We start from the raw sequence: 18114 nt of genomic DNA, 5'->3' as shown, positions 1-18114 counted from the left end.
TTTCTTCTTTTTTCTTTTTTTTTAATTTTAATTTTATTTTCAAAACCAAACAAAACACCACACAATACAACAGTTTCAGTACATAGAAGCATTGTTAAACCATCACATTTGACAGTATAATTTCCCAACTTCCCCCCTCAAACTAGAGCCAACTCACTCGTGTCATCCGATTCCGCTTCCGCCCATTTTAGGAGGTCCGCCCACCATAGCTCCACCCTGGGTCTGTGGGCCGCTTTCCAGCGAATAGCAATCCTGCGCTTGGCCAGGACATAAGCTAAATCCCTCATCTTGCTTATGTGCTTTAAGTCCCGGGGTCTGGGAAAAATCCTGAGCATGCATGCCCAAGCTGATCCCACGTCCAACACCACTCCCCCACCAGCCAGTTTCATTTTAACCTCATCCCAAAATCTGTGCACCTCCGGGCAAGCCCAGAACATGTGTAGCAGCCCCGCTTCCACCTCCCCACACCTGGGGCATTTCTGCGTAACCGAGCCTCCAAACCTTGCAATTTTCCCAGGAGTCAGATAGGCCCTATGGGTTACATACAGTTGGAGTTGTTGGAGTCTCGCGTTCCGGGACACCTTTTTATGGTACCTCTGGGCTCTCTCCCATTGCCCGTCTGTCATGGGTCCACCTACCTCTTCTTCCCAATCCTGTCTAAATTGGGGCAGCTCCTTCCCAACCCTCGCTCTCAGGAGCTCGTATATCCTCAATATTTTGTGCCCGCCCTCCAAAACATCATACATAGTTTCCAGGGAGGCATCAGGGTCGTCAGCCAACACCGTCTCAGGCCATCTCTCTCTAACTCATTTCATAAGTCTAGCATGGGTTATATATTGGCCTCTATGCACCCCTGTCTCTTCTTGTAACCTCTGAAAGTCCAATGCCTCCCCTTCCTGCCATATGTCCCCAAGGGTGGCCAAGCCTACCGGTTCCCAGTATCTACGGACCAACCCAAATAGTTGAGAGTCGTTCCCGCACAGCGCCACCAGTGGGGCCTGTTGGGAGAGCGGCTCGGAATAACCCATCATTCTCCATGTCCTGCGCCAGACCTCCCAGCCCAGCCTCAGTAGCTGCCCCCTTCCCACCAGTTTGTCCCTCAGCAACCACACCACTTCCCTAAAAAAATATGGGGCTGAGTCTCCCCGCAAAAGCCTGGCTTCCGCCGAGTCTTCAGCGGACAGCTACCTGGCCACATACAGCAGCTGCCCCGCCAGATAATAGAGTTAAAAACCACACCACCCTAGACTCTCTGGCACCCAGGATGTGTATTGGGACCAGACATCCCAGCCCCCCATCCTGGAGGCACACACCAGGCCTGTAGAAGCCTGCGAAAGCATCTGTGGTTCGCTCGAAAGTACATGCCCAAATAAGGAAGGACCCGGGTCGGCTCGACCTGGGGGAGGTGAAGGGGGCAAGACTGTCAGCGGACAGGACAAAGAGCCTCGTGGTCTAGCCATTTTGGGAGCCAGGCCACCATTTTGGGCTAAGCGCGAGAAACGTGCTTAAAACGCCAAAAGGAGCTCAAAAACACAAGAAATGATTGCTGCCACTTGCACTGTTCATTTACAATCGAAAGAGAGTATTTAGGGCCTGTAGAAGACTAGAGACCCAAGAGAGCAGTAACTTAGCTTACACTGCCCTCTTGTGCCATGTTGCGCGAAAGCTGCAACATGATAAAGAAACTACGGAAAACATTGTTTCCCGGTACTGACTGTCTTAAGGGCATGTCAGTTTCCCCGTAAGAATAGAGCGAAAGCCCAGAGGGGTGCGGCAGAAGGCTGCACTTCTCTGGCAAAGTCTAGTTCATGGTGAAAACAACAGCAAAAAGTTTAGGTTTTGCCACATGGAAGGAAAATTACCCACAATTAAGAAATCTTTCCTAACAGTCACATTCTAGGTGCAATGTAGCATTAGGGGCACTATTCGGTTGTGACATAATTGACTTTAAGAATTTGTTTTCTGCAACCCCCAAATCTTGAGGGCTTTTCGCATCCCCAAATCTCTGCACCGTATAATGCTGCAGATGGGACCTTAGTCCGGTCCAGTTCCAGGACTGGCCTCAAGGCATCTGTGCCATACATGTAATAAAACCTCTTGATGCCACCACTATATTTAATCAAGGTCGTGGTGGCTTTTGAGACTTGATCTTTCCAGGTGGCATACTCTGCAAAGCACAGACCCATGTAGTTACACGTTTCGACCTGCTCTAGCACAACCTCTTCTATTTCTACACATACTTTCACTTGCCTGGCCATTCTACCGCTAGAAACTAGTACCTTTGTATTACTTCTATTCATTTCCAGGCCAAGATTATTGCATTCTTCACAAATGTGAACAAATTGTGAACGGAGGATAGCACAGAGGCAATGTGCTGGTCTTGGAAGAAAGACCACGCAGAACAACAGAGGTTTGAATCAAGGATCCACGCTTAGAAACCTAACACAGGTATAAAGCGATTATAAAAAAAAGATCAAAATAAAAAATATTGACGCAGTATGCCTTATGCCCATGGCCGATGCTGATAGCAGAACTGCATATTCTGCAAAGAAAAGACATGGAAAACAAAGAGTACCAATCCTTGGTGGATCCATACCATTAAAAAGAAGGGGGGCGAGCACACAGCCCTGCCTAACCCCACGCTGGACATCGAATTTCTCTTTATTCTCACTACTCTTCCCCCATCTAACAGAAGCACTGTTACTGTACAAGGATGGAATAATTAACAATAAGCCGTGTGGAATATTATAAACTTGTAAGGCCTGCCACAATTTGTCGCGGATGACTGAGTCAAAAGCTGTTTTTAAATCAGCAAATACAGCATATAACTTAGTTATTTAAGCGTGTGTATTTTTTTACAAGTTTGTTAAGTCTCTATAAGGCCCAGCCCCTGTTGGAAACTCACCTGCAACGGATTAGTTATTCCAGACAAGTATACCCAGCCTTGGAGGTGGCCCAAAATTACCTTGGCGTATAATTTTCCCGCCCCATCTAACAACGAGATTGGGTGGTAATTTTCCAGTTGGTCTTTACAACCCTTTTTGAAGATTGGCTCTATTACAGCCTTCCACCAAGTACTAGGCATGAAACCTGTTGAAATAACGGCATTACAAACTCTTGTCATCACTGGGCCCCATATTTCTGATGCATCCTTAAAAAGATCCACAGGTACACAATCCAGCCCTGGTGCTTTTTGCCCCCAAAGGCTGAAATCACGGATGCATCATACCATTTACTTTGCTGCGTCCTGCCTGTTGTTCAGATACAGAAATCCAAAACCCATTTGACTGTGTATTGCTTTCTATTGCCTCTGTAATTTCTGAACCCTTTTCCCCACAGGGGTGTTGGGGGTAGGGTTGTTTTTGATAGTTTGCCTTCTTTGGGAATCCACCTTCCTGAGAATACTCCTCTCTGATGTTCTTTGAGTCTCCTTTTTGATGTTCATCCTGGCTGGATGTTGTGTTTCTGCTGTGTTGGAACCACGCAACTTTTGTGGCTTATGCAAAAGTGAGCTTATGAAACCCCTTTGAATGTTAACCCCCTTTGGTCTTACTTTTCAATTTCTTTCTTTGTCTTTTTTTGTATTGACAATGTTGATAGTAGAAAAGTAGAAATGTAAACAAGGATTGTACACGTCTTGAAACAATAACGAATTTACAGCCTGATGTTGAAAACATTGGGCCTCGTTCCGAGATTGGAGGTAGCCATGGCGCTATTAGCACCATGGCTGCCTCCAATTCCGGGCCCGGGTCTGGGTGAATGGGGACTTACCGGGTCATTCCGACCCTGGAAGACCCGGTAAATCCCCATTCACCAAACCATTCCCCATTCCCATTTGAGCCCCCAGAGGGCTCAATGGGAATGGGGAAGGCGCTAATTACAGGCACGCAAATAGCTGGCCTGTAGTTAGCGCCCTGGTCCCTTAGCGGGACCCGCAAAGGATGTGTGGTCAGACCACACGTCCTTTACGGTTCCCGCTAAGGGTCCTCGGAATTGGGCAGTAAGGGTTTTCCGGCACCTGTCTCCTTACTGGTGCCAGTAATCCCTTACCGGAATGACCCCAATAGATTTGGTTTTCTTCGTTTAGACAATTAGGCAGATTATTTTGGGTCTGACTCTTAAGACCCACCAACATGTCATGTTCAAGTATGGCAATACATTTTTCTGATGAATTTGTATAAACTCATGATCATTTTTTACCTCAGGAAACAGCGGGAGGAGAACCAGTGGTGAAAAAATGGACAGATGATGCAATCATAATTAAACAGAATCACTTCAGCCTACCAGCACCAAAGAATGATTCAAGCAAAGCACCTTTGCAGTTTCCTGTTCCTGAAGTGCGCTATGTTGTAAAGGAAGTTTCTCTTGTGTGGCATCTTTACGGGGGAAAGGATTTTGGAAATCCCAATCTTGGATCTCCAGCTAAGTATTACAGGTATGTTTTTCTTGGATTTAATGCACGTGATCTCACCATTGCTACAGTGTTTACTATGGGAAACTTTCATTATAAACTATTTAAAGAAATAGTGCTCCTTGTGTCCCCCTTTGTCTGTGTCCACCTGTGACATGGCCTATGTTGTTCAGTCTGTGACCAGACACCAGTTGCTGTTTCAAGGGTTTTTATTAACCCATCGCCACAAACTACAAAATAATGTGTCAGGATGATGACAAAACTCGTCAAAATAGGTATTCAGGCTGGTAGCTCCAAAGGGCTCGGTTTAATGCGAGGGGATGGCCATGGAATCTCCACAATGGGTCAACACAATCTGCAGAAATAAGGGACTTCCCCTCTTGCTCCAAAGGAGTTTGTCTGTAAAGTATTGAGTGTCTCAAAGGTCCACAATTCAATTGCCTATTGGCCGGTTCCCAGTCCTTCCGATTTATCCAAACAAAAAAGTGTCCTCAAAGGTGTTCCAAGCCACTACTGAAATACCAAAGGAACTACAAACCAAAGTATTTCTTCTTCATGGATGGGTTTCTCTCCCTTTCCAGGGATTAGTAGAGAGGAGGCTTCCATGTCCTCTTAATATTCTCTTTGGCCAATGGTTTTACCTGGACTGCAGACCCATGGAATTTGAACTGATAGTTGTTTTGGGGGTCCTCCTGACCACCTTTGCTTAGTTCACCCCCTCTGGGTCGAGTGTCAGAGCTTCCAACCAGGCTGGGTACATGGATGACCCCTTTCTGATACTCTTTTGTTCCATGGTGGGGTTAAGTGAAGATGTATGGCCCTCCTCTTTTGGTTCACCCCCTTCTCCCATGGAGGCTTCTTCTCGGGCCCTTCTGAGTCCTGCCTAACCCTAATCTGTCCTCTCCACTCCTCAGCATAGTGGTACTATCATGTTCTTCCTCCTGCTTCTACAATATTCCCTGGACTAATCGGTCCCCTGGAAGCGCCCCATCCTCACTAGCTATATGGATGGTCTCTTCTCCTTTCTCCAAACATGGATGGTCCTGCTCTAGTCCCTTCTCCAGTGGCTTAAGCGCTTTATACTTTTTCTTCTTCTTGCCAACACTACTCTCTCTTGAAAGAAAAAACAAAACACACAACTTCCGCAATACTCCTCTCCCACGCCCCATCATCTTCCTTCACCCATGTCAGGCAACGATTAGAAGAATACATATACCCTTTTTTATATTGTGACTTGCAAACCTGGAGCCCATCCTTTACATTACTTTAATACGTTATTGTGCGTATTTTTCCAAAAAGGGTGATCACTCCATTTTAATTTTCCAGGGTGATTCAAGTGCACCATTCTTTACATATGATAAATGTCTCAAAAGTTAAAGAGCCATTCTTTCCTGGAGAAGTTCGGTGTCCACAATGTAACCAAACTTGCCCTGGCCTCCAGAAGCAAGTTGTGAGCCATGTTGCCCAGTTCATGGCGCTCTTTCTTTTTCCACATTTAACAAAAAGCAACACAAGTGGATACCTTGGACGCTCAATCCCATCCAGATCCCATATCCATGAAAGGACTTTGGCCCCATATGTCTTGACTTACCCATAGGATCGCCACATATGCCAATATGTACCCTCTTCTCTGCATCCCCTCAAGCACTAATACTTGGGAACCTCTTGGCTAATTTTCCTGTGGGGTATTGCCATCTATGTAGGAGCTTCCGTGCATTAATCGAATTGAATTGATATTTGATTTCTATTGCGCTCGTACACAAGTGCATTTTTTTCAGGGAGGATATCAAGGGCTCTACCTTCTTTCCGAAGAGGAGATTCCAGAAGCAGATCATTTGTGTCCCCTTTGGGTTTTGACACTAAGTACAGTGTGCAGTGTAACCAGAAATATTTCTTGGCGAGTTCCACAGACCAATCCCTTTATTGATATGTCAGTAGGAGTTTTTCGAATGGGGTGAGATTGTAGACAATTTCCACCCCCCACCTTAGAAATTGTGAAGACTCCCTTGAGTTGCAGGTATGCGAAGACTGACAGTGGACCCATTTTTAGTAGTTTAAGCTTCAAAGTTGTCCCTCCTCCTACATCTGTCCTGCCATTTCCAAACCTGCCTCGTACCACAACAGAAATCATAACATTTCCCATGATAAATCACTGAAATGTGTTGCCCAGATATAAATTAAGGGCTATGGCAATGATGACAGCCAGCTACTACCTCTGGTGTGCCTCCACAATTCCCAAAAAGCTGCCAACACAGGGTGAGATCTGATTCCCTTTAATAGCCAAGTATGACGGACCCAACGCCACTCTCCCACTGTCACGGTTCCATGTGTTAATATCCCCGCAAAAATATTGCAATACAAAAATATCGCCATATTTTTGCGGCGATATTAAGGCATGTAACCTGTAGGGGACAACCCCACATTTTTAAAGGAGCGGGGGACACCCCTGCAACCCCCACTCCCAAAACCCCCCAAAAGTATCCCCCCAAAAATATTGCCTATGGCCGTTCCAGACGACCATATATACGGTGATATTTTGGTGGGGATAATATGTAGTGATACCACTGTCAATTGGCCCAGAATCGAATTTTCAAATGCACTCATTGCTTAGTACTCCCTGGGTTTAAGGTATACAGCATGATTCACATGTGGGTTGCTGTATAATATGCTTTGAAGTTGAGCAAGTCTTCATAAGAGATCCTGGGCTTGCGGTTATTGCAACAAAACTTCCACAGCAATCCCTTACAGACTCAAAGAGGCTATCGGGTACTTGAATCAGCAGCATCTGGAAAAGAAAGAGAAATCTGAGCAGAATATAAATGTTCATGGAGTTTAAACACACCATCCAGGACATAGTTCCCTTCGCCCACCTGACAGTGGAATTTGAACTTTGCCCCAGAGAATCAGGTAGTTTGCATCATATCTGTGAAGGGGAGATCTTGCAGTGCTAATGCCCTGACGGTGTGGCGCCTGAACCGTTTAATTTCAAGAAAGAAAGGCTCGAGGTATGAGACCCAGAGTTGCTCATTTCACCTTTTTAAATGTGTTTTTGTTCACTGCCCATGAATCAGCCCAGAAATGCTAAATGAGGCGGGGCCCATCATCCACCAGAACCTCCCGTCACTCCATGGGGGGCTACCTCCACGGGTACCACAAGGATGATCTTTACCAAAGTAAGATTCGAGGGCGAGGATCCCAGTGTCATAACCAACGCCATTGAAGCAGTTGATTCTACAGTATAGTAACACTGCCTGAAAAGCAGGATCCGCAAGCAGACAACTGGGGATAGTAGTAAAGCTTCCACTGTAACGCATACTCCAACGGAAAGCATCACAAGCTCCATGCAGAGGGACACCGTTTTTGCCACCCATCCAATGCCAAAGGCAAGGAGGTGGTCTTCACCCCAGGAGCAAGATCACAGAGCTCTCGCCCAGAGGGGGATCTCCAAAGGTACTTGGGTGGAGTTAGGACATGGCTTTTGGGGAAAGGCTCAGTCGACCCAGGAGGGCTCTGGAATCTTGAAAGCTGATTTGCAGCAATGTCCTGCAAAATACATAATAGCCAGCCATTTATTTTAATCCTGTATTCTTCCAGGGGCCATGTTGCAGATTGAACAGCCGCGCTGGACATATAAAAGTTGTCCGTCATAAACACACTTGCCTTTTTTACGTGGCGCTGCAGCAGATGCTGCGCTGTAGATCCTGAGGCACTCAGCTTGCCCTGAAGTTAATGTTGCACGTCGGCTCTGGGTGGGGATTTTCGCCATGTTCTGCAGCAGGACATTCAAGAAGGAGTCACCCATGCCCCCAGTTGGCAGCAGTAGTGAACTTTGGTCTTGGTCTGCCAACACTCAGAAGTTAATCTTGGGACCTGTGGGTCCACTCTTGCCTTGTTTCTTTCTCGAGGATGCGGCTGGAGAGCCTGCAATTGCATTTCAATCTGTGAAACCGCCAGAGACCCAGCTGCTATTTGGAGCAGTCTCTGCAGTATGTGCCGCGGGCAGCGGGCTCCTGATAACTGGAAGTAATTCCTGTTGTACCTCTCAACTGCTTACCTTCCTAACTGTCCTATGGTGAAGCTTAATAGCTGTGTATATCCCGTGTCAAGGTCTGCCTGGATTTCGTATGCTCCACAGCGTGTGCTCTGTGTTTACAATCCAGCGCAATTCTGACTAATTAACAAGAAAGAGGAATGCGGGAGCAGTATACCTGCGGTTCTTTTTTCTTTCGCTGCTATTGCCTCCTGATTATTCACTTCTTTGTTGCCAAGGATTTTCCATTCATCTCCAGCTGTGACTCAAGGCTCGGAGTCTGATTTTGGACATCACTGACGTTCAATTTAGCCCGTTGATGAGCTTTTATTTCCATTTTGACAGGTCCGTGTGGGGTGGTGTACCAATTCAGAGGCTCTCCCGAGGTCTGCGCTCTTCTGAAAACCCGGGCTGCGAGCCATGCTTGGTTCTTTCGTGGTGTGTGCTGTTCTTGCAGTCTCGGGCTGCAAACCTTTTTGAACCGTTCTGAAAAGTACTGGAATTGTCACTTTGCGAAGCCCTTATTGGCAAGACGTTGTACACTTGAGCTCTGATTATTTCACCAGAGGGCGGGGAGACGGACTATGGCTGCCATGTGAGCTATTTGTGCGTTCCGCTGGTGAGTTAATTTCTGGTACTCTCATTCAGGTATTTGCCGTACGCACTTTGGATATTTGTTTTTTGGACCTCTGATTACACATATTCTCTGCATTTTTTGTATGTGACATTTCAGACTATTGTAGTCCATTTGAGGTGTTATAATTGTTTGGCCCATTTTTACTTCTATGGCCAAACGTAAAGCCACCTGTAGCGCTTTGGCCACCCAGGGATCGACAAAACAGAAAATCACAGGAGAAGGACAAAATTATTAGTGTGGAGAATCCTGTAACCAAGCAGAGGTTTTTTTTTTATTCATTATTTTATTTTTGTTTTTAAATAAGTTTTATTCGTTTTTTGTTAAACCACAAACAACATTTAACACAGCATACACAATAGCAACTTTATCGGGCAACAACTTATGTCATGTCTTTAACCACCTCCCAACTTCCCTCCCCCCTTCACCACCCCCCATCCTGCCTGCACTCCTTTTATACCATACACACGCTACATTTCAATCGGTTCAGAGCCACATATTTTATTGCTAGGGTCAGCCTTCTTCTGCTTCTTCTGTTGTTGTCCCAGCAAACAGTGTTCCCAGAGCTTCCCGTTCCTCGATCCCCCACGGCCCCCAAGGCTTCCCAGTGGTCTCACTGCATCACCCCTTTCCATGCTGCAGTTTATGCCACTCCACATCTATTTAGATTCCTCCACCATGCTTCCACACCCGGGCCTCTACTCGATTTCCATGTCATAGCTATCCTGCGCTTGCCCAGGATGCACTCCAAGTCTTTTAATTTAGTAACATGCTTCCAGTTTCTCTGTCGTGCAAAACAGCCCAGCAGACATGCACCTGGAGAAAACGCGTCTGCCTCCCGAGCTTTCTGTAATATGTTCGCCACCTCTTGCCTATATAGCCTCACCACTGGACATGCCCAAAACATATGAAGCATACCTGCGTCCATCGCATTGCACCTGGGGCAGCCCTGTGGTGTTGCCCCTAGAAACTTTGAAATCCACTGGGGCGTCGGGTACGCTCTGTCCATCACTAGCAATTGTATGAGCTGCAGCCTCCGCATTTCGTGACACTGTCTTGTGGTGTCCCAGTATCCTCGCCCATTGCGCTTTGTGAAGGTCACCCCTAAATCCTCTTCCCACGTTCCCTTAATCTCTAGCGGGGCAGCGGGCCCTTTCGACAATAGGTGGTCATATATTTGTGGTATAGTATGCCCTCCCTCAGCTATATCATATAGGATGTCCACTATCAAGTGTTTCTCCATGAGTTTGCCATATGTGGGCCATACGCGTTATCTCTCTCTTAATTGTACCATGCAGCATATATTGGCCTATGTGTATTCCTGTCTGCCTTGTCAGTTCTGAGAAGGGTATGAAACTAGCGTCCTGCAACAGGTCACCCACTTTGGACACTCCTCTGGTTTCCAAGTACGTAGATATACCCATTCTCACCTGGGACGAGGAGGACACTATCAAGACCAGAGGAATCTGTGCCGTTACCCACCCGATAGCCCCATCACTGCTAAGGCTCTGTCCCAGATTTTCACCCCTTGGGACACTAGGTGTGATTAGCCCTCTCTCGGTTTCTTTAGCCACAATATCTCCTTTAAGTAATGACTCCTCCCAGTAGCTTGCAACATCAGTGTATCCGGAGTTGGGTACTCCGCCAGCCAGTCCACTACGAATTGCAACTGTCCTGCTATGTAGTAGCCTCCTTCTGCGTGCTGTCTGTATAATGATGATAACGCTATTCTACTCCTCCCATTTTGCCATAAGAAACTTCTGCAGATACCCTCCAAGATCTTAAAAAATGGCCTAGCAATGTAAAACGGGACATTCACAAAGAAGTGTAACAATCTTGGCATACATTTACAGCAAGGTTGCTCTCCACATCATTGAAAGGGACAATTTAGTCCAGAACTTCATAGAACTCCTAACACCCTCTGGGCCTATAGTGTGTTATGCGTGTGCTCCTCTGCCGGGGTGTGATACACATTAACCCTCAAGTACTGAAACGTGTGCACTTCCCATTGCAGGGCCAGCACTGACAGTGCATTACGGAGCCCCTCTATTGGGCTTAATGCTGATTTGTCCATGCTAATTGTAATCCCAGACAGTTACGCAAACAGCATCGTGGCCTCTAATAGCAGCTCCAGATTATCCTCAGGATTCAGAATGTATAATAGAGTATCATCCGCGTATAAAGATGTCAGATGTCTGGCCTAGTACACTAGCTGGACCCACTTCATGTATGCCTGCCCAAAACCAAATCTTCGCAGAGTTGCATAAAGCCAGTCCCATCGCACTGAATCGAACACTTTCACCACATACATCCAGCGTGGCTATGACGCACAGCGTTTCCCAGGATGCTGTCCTATTTATTACATGATGTAGTCTCCTTAAGTTCCAAGCCATGCTGCGGCCCGGGGCATATCCCGTTTGGTCTGGTTGCACTAACTTGTATATCACTTTTTTCAGTCTGTCTGATAGTATGGGTGTAATTATCTTATTGTCTTGGTTGAGCATTGAGAGGGGTATGTAAGAGATACATTCCATCTGGGTTTTATGAGGCTTGAGGAGGGTATAACGATAGATTCTCTCAGGCTAAGTGGAAGAACTCCCACCTCGTAGGCCTCATTGATGGCACTAAGCAAATGAGTGACCAATTATTGAGTACATTCTTTATAAAATTTGCTAGGAAGACCATCCAAACCTGGTGCTTCCTAGTCGGCAAACTCACAATTACGTTTTGTATGTCTTCCAAAGTAAGGGGTGCTTCTGAGCCATCTCTATCCTCTTGGGTCAAACCTGAGAGCTCGATCTCATCTAACATCTCCACAAGGTGGGTGCCAGACACTGGGGGTCCCTCCTGTTACAGTGAGTGATAAAAATCTCGAAATGTGACATTAACTCCATTTTGGGTATAGCATAAGTTCCCTTGTCCTATGTTTATTGAATGTATAGGGCCCAGCTGTCCTTCCTTCTTGTACAACCTTTCTAGCAATCGGCCTGGCTTATCTGCTTCTGTGTGCCGCCTTTGCGTATATTTAGCAAAGCTATGTTTGCCAAGCCTCTCCCAGAAATCCATAAATTTCCGTTTTAGTTCCCCACCACTCACATCACTAACTAAATGTGGCTCCTGGGACTGTTCAAATTTCCTCAAGCTATCCTCAACCGCAGCCAATTCTCTGTTGATGGTTGCTTGTACACTACTGGACCCCGCTATGGCGACCCCTCTAACCACCTTCAAAGCCTCCCAGAAGACACCAGCACTAGATATACTGCCCAAGTAGTGCAAGGCGTATTCTCCAATACTCTTTTTAATGCAATCGCGAAATGGGGGATCTTTTAGTGATTCACTTCTAAACCTCCATGTGGGTATCAGGGCCCAGGGGGCAGATATTGCCACTGTAGGCTGGGTGGGGCATGATCTGACAGCACTCTGCTCTTAAACTGAGCTTGTGTGAGATGGTTTACCAGTTCTTTTCCGACAAAAAGGTAATCTATCCTTGTGTGTACTATGTGTGGCGCTGAAAAGTGTGAGTAGTGTCTGGGTTAAGAGCTCTCCAGGCATCTTCTAAAGCGAAGGAGTCCAGAAGCATCTGTAATGTCCTGGCAGGAGGAGATGGTTTGGTATGCTTAGTGTCTGTCCTGTCCGGGATTGGGTTTAGCGTGCAGTTAATGTCTCCCCCCATAACATGTTACTATTCCGGTAAGCGCCCAGCTTGGAATGTAGGGTCTGGAAAACCCTAGCTGCGCTGTGATTAGGGGCATACGTATTAACCAGGCAAAAGTCTACTTGTTCCAGGAGGCCCTGCACTAGCACCATCCTACCCTCATTGTCATTTTTGCTGTGTGTGACTTTAAGGGGAACCAAGGGTGCTATGCATATCAAGACGCTGCAAGCATAGGCAGAATACGAATAATCAAATACTTGCCCCCTCAACTTGCCCGCCAATAGTGCTTGCTTTTCAGCCATGAGATCTGTTTCCTGCAGTAAGGCAATGTCGACTTTGCTTCTCTTAAGGTATGCAAATACCCTGTTCCTCTTTACACGCATTCAAACCCCTCACATTCCAGGTAAGTACATTTATAGTTCCTGCCATTTTCTTTTAGCCCTTGCTGACCGACCCTTTCTTACCAACTCCGGTATTAGCATCCTCACCCGCTCTAGCAGTTCTCGAACCCAAAACGGTTTACCGTTCATCTCTTTTCTCATATGTGCAGGCAACCCTTTCCCCTTTTGAACTTCCCCAACTAATAATAACGGCCCAGCTTGGTTAACCATGCTCAGGCATGTCCACTTCTCGCATTCACCCCAAACTGTCCTGCCTGGGGCTGGTGCACAGTGAATGGGCACAAAAACAAGTGCCCTAAAAAAATAGAACATGGAGGGTGTGGCCAGCACCGCCATCGGGCACAGTCTTTTCTTCCTGTTGCAAAGCCGAGACTGCTGATAAACCCTGCCACGCCCAAACAGCAGTTGCAAGCATCAAGGACCACTTCACGGGGAAAACAACTCCAGAAAAAGAACCCCATCAGTCTCCAAGTGATCATTTAAGTGCCGTTCTACTGCCACCCAGGGCTGCATAAGTCGCTCCAATCAACAGCCTTTAGTTGTCTTTAGCTTCGGGTTGGGCTTCCTTTGTGCCTCTCTCAATTGCCTTCCCTTTCCGTTTCCCATGGGTGTATCTTATCCCTGTCCATCCATGCTTGTGCTTTCTCTGGGTGGTCAAAAAACCAAGTCTTATTTTTGTGAATGACCTTGAGTCGCGCTGGTTATATCAGCATGTATTTCAATCCAGCTATGCAAGCCTAGCCTAGCCTTAGCCACCAAGAATTGCGCCCTGCTCTTCTACACTTGAAATGTATAATCAGGGTAGACCGCCAGGTCTGCAGAGGCTCTTTTCAACTCTCCCCCTTGCCTGGAATAAGCTAAAATGTTTTCCCTGTTGTTATAATTCAGGACTTTATTAATAATTGGTCTTGGAGGGGGCCTCCTAGCTAACGTTCGATGCACTCTCTCAATTGTGAAACCCGGTGTGAGGTTCCCAGGCCCAATCTCCTGGAGCTGCATGTTTTCTATATACGTCGTCAGGTCTGAGCCTTCTTCCCCTTCAGACAAGCCTACTATGCGTATAATTCTTTTGCGGGCCCATCCCTCTGCCTCTTCCACTTTGTCCTCCAGTAGGCTTACCTTTTGCTGCAAAACATGGACTTCCAAAAGAGTGTCCCTGAGTGCTCCTGAATTCTCCTTTACCTGTATTTCCAGTGTAGCCGTGCGCTCTGCTAAGCTCCGCATGTCCTGACGCAGCAATCCAACATCCATTTGCTCCGCCGCAATCGGTGTCCCCAGTGACATCTTTAAATCTGCTGTGGGTATCACTTGATTGTGCAGCTCCTTGGCACTCACTTCTTTCACCTGTGCTGGTTCCATGCCCTCTCCATGCGCCAGTTGTCTGGACCTGGCAAGGCTGTCTAAGGTAGGTTGCTTCCACTTGGTTTTAACATTCAGCCAGTCTACTTCCTTGGCCCCTGGCCACAGACACTAGTTGCTCGGGAAATGCTTTGAGGGGCTTTCAGTCAGGTATTGCCTGGGGCACAGCTCCACTAGTGCATGGCCTGTTGTTTGTAGTTCCCACTCAGCTATTTCCACACTTTGGTCCCTTTTATTCAGTTCCCCCAGATAGAGGCTATGCAGGCCCCCAAGCTCCTGTGGCTTCTTTTGGTATTTTGTGCTCCTGGATTGCCCACCCCTCTCCACTTCCAAAAGGGCTTGCCCCCTCAGATCTTGCCAAGTGTGGTAGTGCTAATATTGTGGTGGCGGTGCCCACTAAATATGGCTTCCAGTGGGCTGTTTATCGTGTCCTTCTTGCTTCCCAGAAGATTGTGTTATATTGCACACTCCTTTGCCTAAACATGCACAGCTATAGCCATTCCTCGCAGGTCAGCGCTTTGCCCAAGATTCTTCCCTTACTTCTCTAAGACCGCTACTTCCAAGTGGTCCACAGGCTTCTGGTTTAGCCCCTGCTGGCTCGATGTTTCTAAGACTGTACCCTTAATTCCTCTCCATGGCCTGGTCCCTGCCTCTTCTGCCTGCAGTCTCCTCCATTAGTCAGCTCAGGATCTCTCCCTTCGAGCTCTGCTGTCTCTGTGTGGCAGGGGCCCCTCCCTCTTCGGCTCCAGGTTCCTTTGCTGCTCCCACGCTCTCCTGCTACCTCCCGGCAGCTTTTCTATGGAGACTAATTGCTGCTGTAGCTATTCTGTAGGGGCCGTCCCCCAGGGTTCTTTTCCCAACCCAGGTTCTTTAATGCTTCATCCTGGGCGTCCCCACCACCTTACGGTTGTCCAGCTCATCAAACAGGAGGGGTGGGGAGCATTGTGGAGTCTGCTCGGCTCTGCCGGCTACCTTGTGCAGATTCACTGCTCCTGGTGTGCTCTGCGTTCGCCGGGTGATCCGGCATGCAGCTGCCTCTCCGCTCGGGGTATCAGATGGAGTCAGGCATTCCGCCGGGCTCGTTCAGCTACTCGATCTCAGCTGGCGGTCTCAGCTGGAGTGCTGCTTGCCATCCGCCGTCGATCAGCGTCCCTTGCTCCTCTTCACTCTCCTGTCAGTTGAGTCAGAGCTCAAGCATCCCGCCTTATCTGCACATGTTTATAAAAGATGGCCTGAAAAGTACACAATTCAAGCCATCTTTTATAAAGCTTTGCTAACGGAGAGAGCCTGAGGCGTCTTTTCCAACAAAGCTTTATAAAATATGGCTTGGATTGTGTACTGGTACACTATCTACACCTTCCTTGTTGGGTATTTCTGGGTTAACCAGTACTGCCAATGTTGAGGATGGTACATCTGTACTAGGAGATTCTAGCCCTGTATCCACCCGGTGCTTGCCACCACTACAGTACAACTCAATAGAGTGCCTGTGGAATGCCCATAGTGTGCTGCTGTAGGGAGTGTAGCAGGGGGTGGTCCCATTTGTAAGGCTGCTCCACAGTCTACTCTGGGGGGTATTGTACAGAATTCAAAGGGTACTAGTTATACCAAATATGCAGCCTACAGCTATTGGTCAAACCTCTTGTTGTTCTTGTGGATTGATGCCCTCTCCTCCCTTGTCATCTGGACTTCCTAATCCTTCTGATCACGTCAGTCTAGAGGTACTGAAAAAAGACCCATTGTCCCCAATGATTAATTTTATGATGATCTTTAATTCTGGCATTTTTAATACACTGTCGATCTTAGACGATCTGGTAAGATTGCTAAGGAAGGATGTTGCATTATTAAGTGTGCCTGATAGCCATTGGGTGAAGTGTGCTTCATTTGGAAAGTCGGATGGCATGTGGGCCCTGAGCACCCAAAGTGCTCAAACAATCCAAACAGAAGGAGGAGGGGGATTAGGTAATAAGAGGGTGCCCATGCCTGTGATGTGTCTGTAGATCTACATGTTCCCACTGACTCAAATCAGTGTCCATGTTCCTTCCCTTTATTGCCTTCTCGGCCTGCCACTTCATCCTTGCCCAAGACCCTTGGGTCCTCCAAATAGGGAACAGATGTTTATTTATTTATTTAGACATTTTTTTAAAAAAAACTTTGTTTATTAGTGGTCACAAAGAGATACATAGCACCCTTTCACACTGCACCTTATACAATTGGAAAATATACATTTTACAGTCATTGTATTCATATATAGTCATATAGTTTCATCATCATCAGAGGTCATATTACACAGGTAGACTCTGAATGGGCCCCAAATGTCTTTGGGCCTGCAGGCCCTGGGTTAGGTCAGGACATACTGTTGTTCAGTTTCATTTACATGCGTTAATTCACGAAGAAATTGGTTCATGCACAGTGGACCCGCACTCTTCCATTTTTGTAGGATGCACTTTTTGGCCACCGCACATGCAATATTAAACAGTCTTCTAGTCTTCTCAGAACATTTGCCTATGTCTCCAAATAGATATTTTTGGGGCATCAGGTCAGGGGGGATCTGTATAATTTCCTCTAGCATCAAAGCCGCTTCTTTCCAGAAGCCTGCCACCACCCGACATTCCCAGTACATATGGCAGTCTCCTGCCTGTGGCATCCTGCATTTAGGGCATGCATCAGAGACCCCAGGGTGAATTTTGCTATTTTAGCCGGCGTGTAGTGTAGCGTGTTCAATATTTTGAATTGGATTAGCCTCAGTCCTGCATTTAGAGACAACTTCTTAGTGAGTGAGCACTATCTAGACCATTTTTCCTCCCCAATGGGCGCCTGCAAGTCCCTTTCCCATTTCTCTTTAATTTGATTAGTTGTGGCGGTTTGTGCCTGTACTGCTGAATACAGCCTGGAGATTCCCAGGCCCTCATTAGCGGTCACCAACTGTACACATGGTTGTGGCTGGGGCTAATCTGGAAGCAGCAGCCTTTTTTTCTGAAATGCCGACCTCATACGGTAATATTGGAGTGTCCTAAGTGGCCCATCACCCAGTGCTCTCAGCAGCTCCTGTAGGGTTACCAATTTCCCATTTATAAACATGTCCCCTATTTTCATTTCGTTATTCGGGTCCCAGGACTCCTGTATTGTGGTGCCATGCATGGGGGGTATACCCAGAAAAATTCCATAAAGTTATTTCTGGGTTATAGGGGTCGTCAATTGCAATCTTTTGTATATAGCCTCCCATGCCCTGACCGTACAGCTGACCGGGTTGTATTCACATGTGTCTTTGTATTGCATGTCGAAGATAACTGATCGAATATTCGTGGGGTGTGTGGTGTATTCCTCTATCCATGCATGGGGTACCTCATGTGTGGTGTTATACCAATATTTTGCAAATTGTGCTTGCGCAACATAGTAGTAGAGCTGAAAGCCGGGGGCTGCTATACCGCCAGTGGAGTATGATTTCCGTCATCTTTTCCCAGCTTATCCTAGCTGTCTTTCCATTCCAGAGGAATGTCCCCACCATGGATGAGTTTGGTGAAAAACGTCCTGCCCGGCCATATGGGGATATTGACAAAAAGTAGAGCAGCTTGGGCAAAATTATCATTTTAAGGACAGCGACCCTGCCGTATAACGATATCGGAA

At 46.9% G+C, this 18114-nt stretch overlaps 1 protein-coding gene across 6 annotated transcripts in view; it reads left to right on the top strand.

Moving 5' to 3' along the window:
- ATG2B (autophagy related 2B) overlaps positions 1-18114 on the top strand; it is a 5509925-nt gene that overhangs the window by 4152523 nt on the left and 1339288 nt on the right. For all 6 annotated transcript variants that reach the window (XM_069637692.1, XM_069637689.1, XM_069637687.1 and 3 more), the window contains one exon: positions 4206-4435. In XM_069637692.1, the coding sequence (XP_069493793.1) occupies positions 4206-4435 (230 nt within the window). The remainder of the gene's footprint in view (positions 1-4205; positions 4436-18114) is intronic.

This window comes from Ambystoma mexicanum, chromosome 14, assembly GCF_040938575.1.
Source record: "Ambystoma mexicanum isolate Mex_15411 chromosome 14, UKY_AmexF1_1, whole genome shotgun sequence".
NCBI lineage: Eukaryota > Metazoa > Chordata > Amphibia > Caudata > Ambystomatidae > Ambystoma > Ambystoma mexicanum.
Note: the sequence above shows the minus strand (reverse complement) of the source record. Positions and strands in the feature narration are given on the sequence as shown.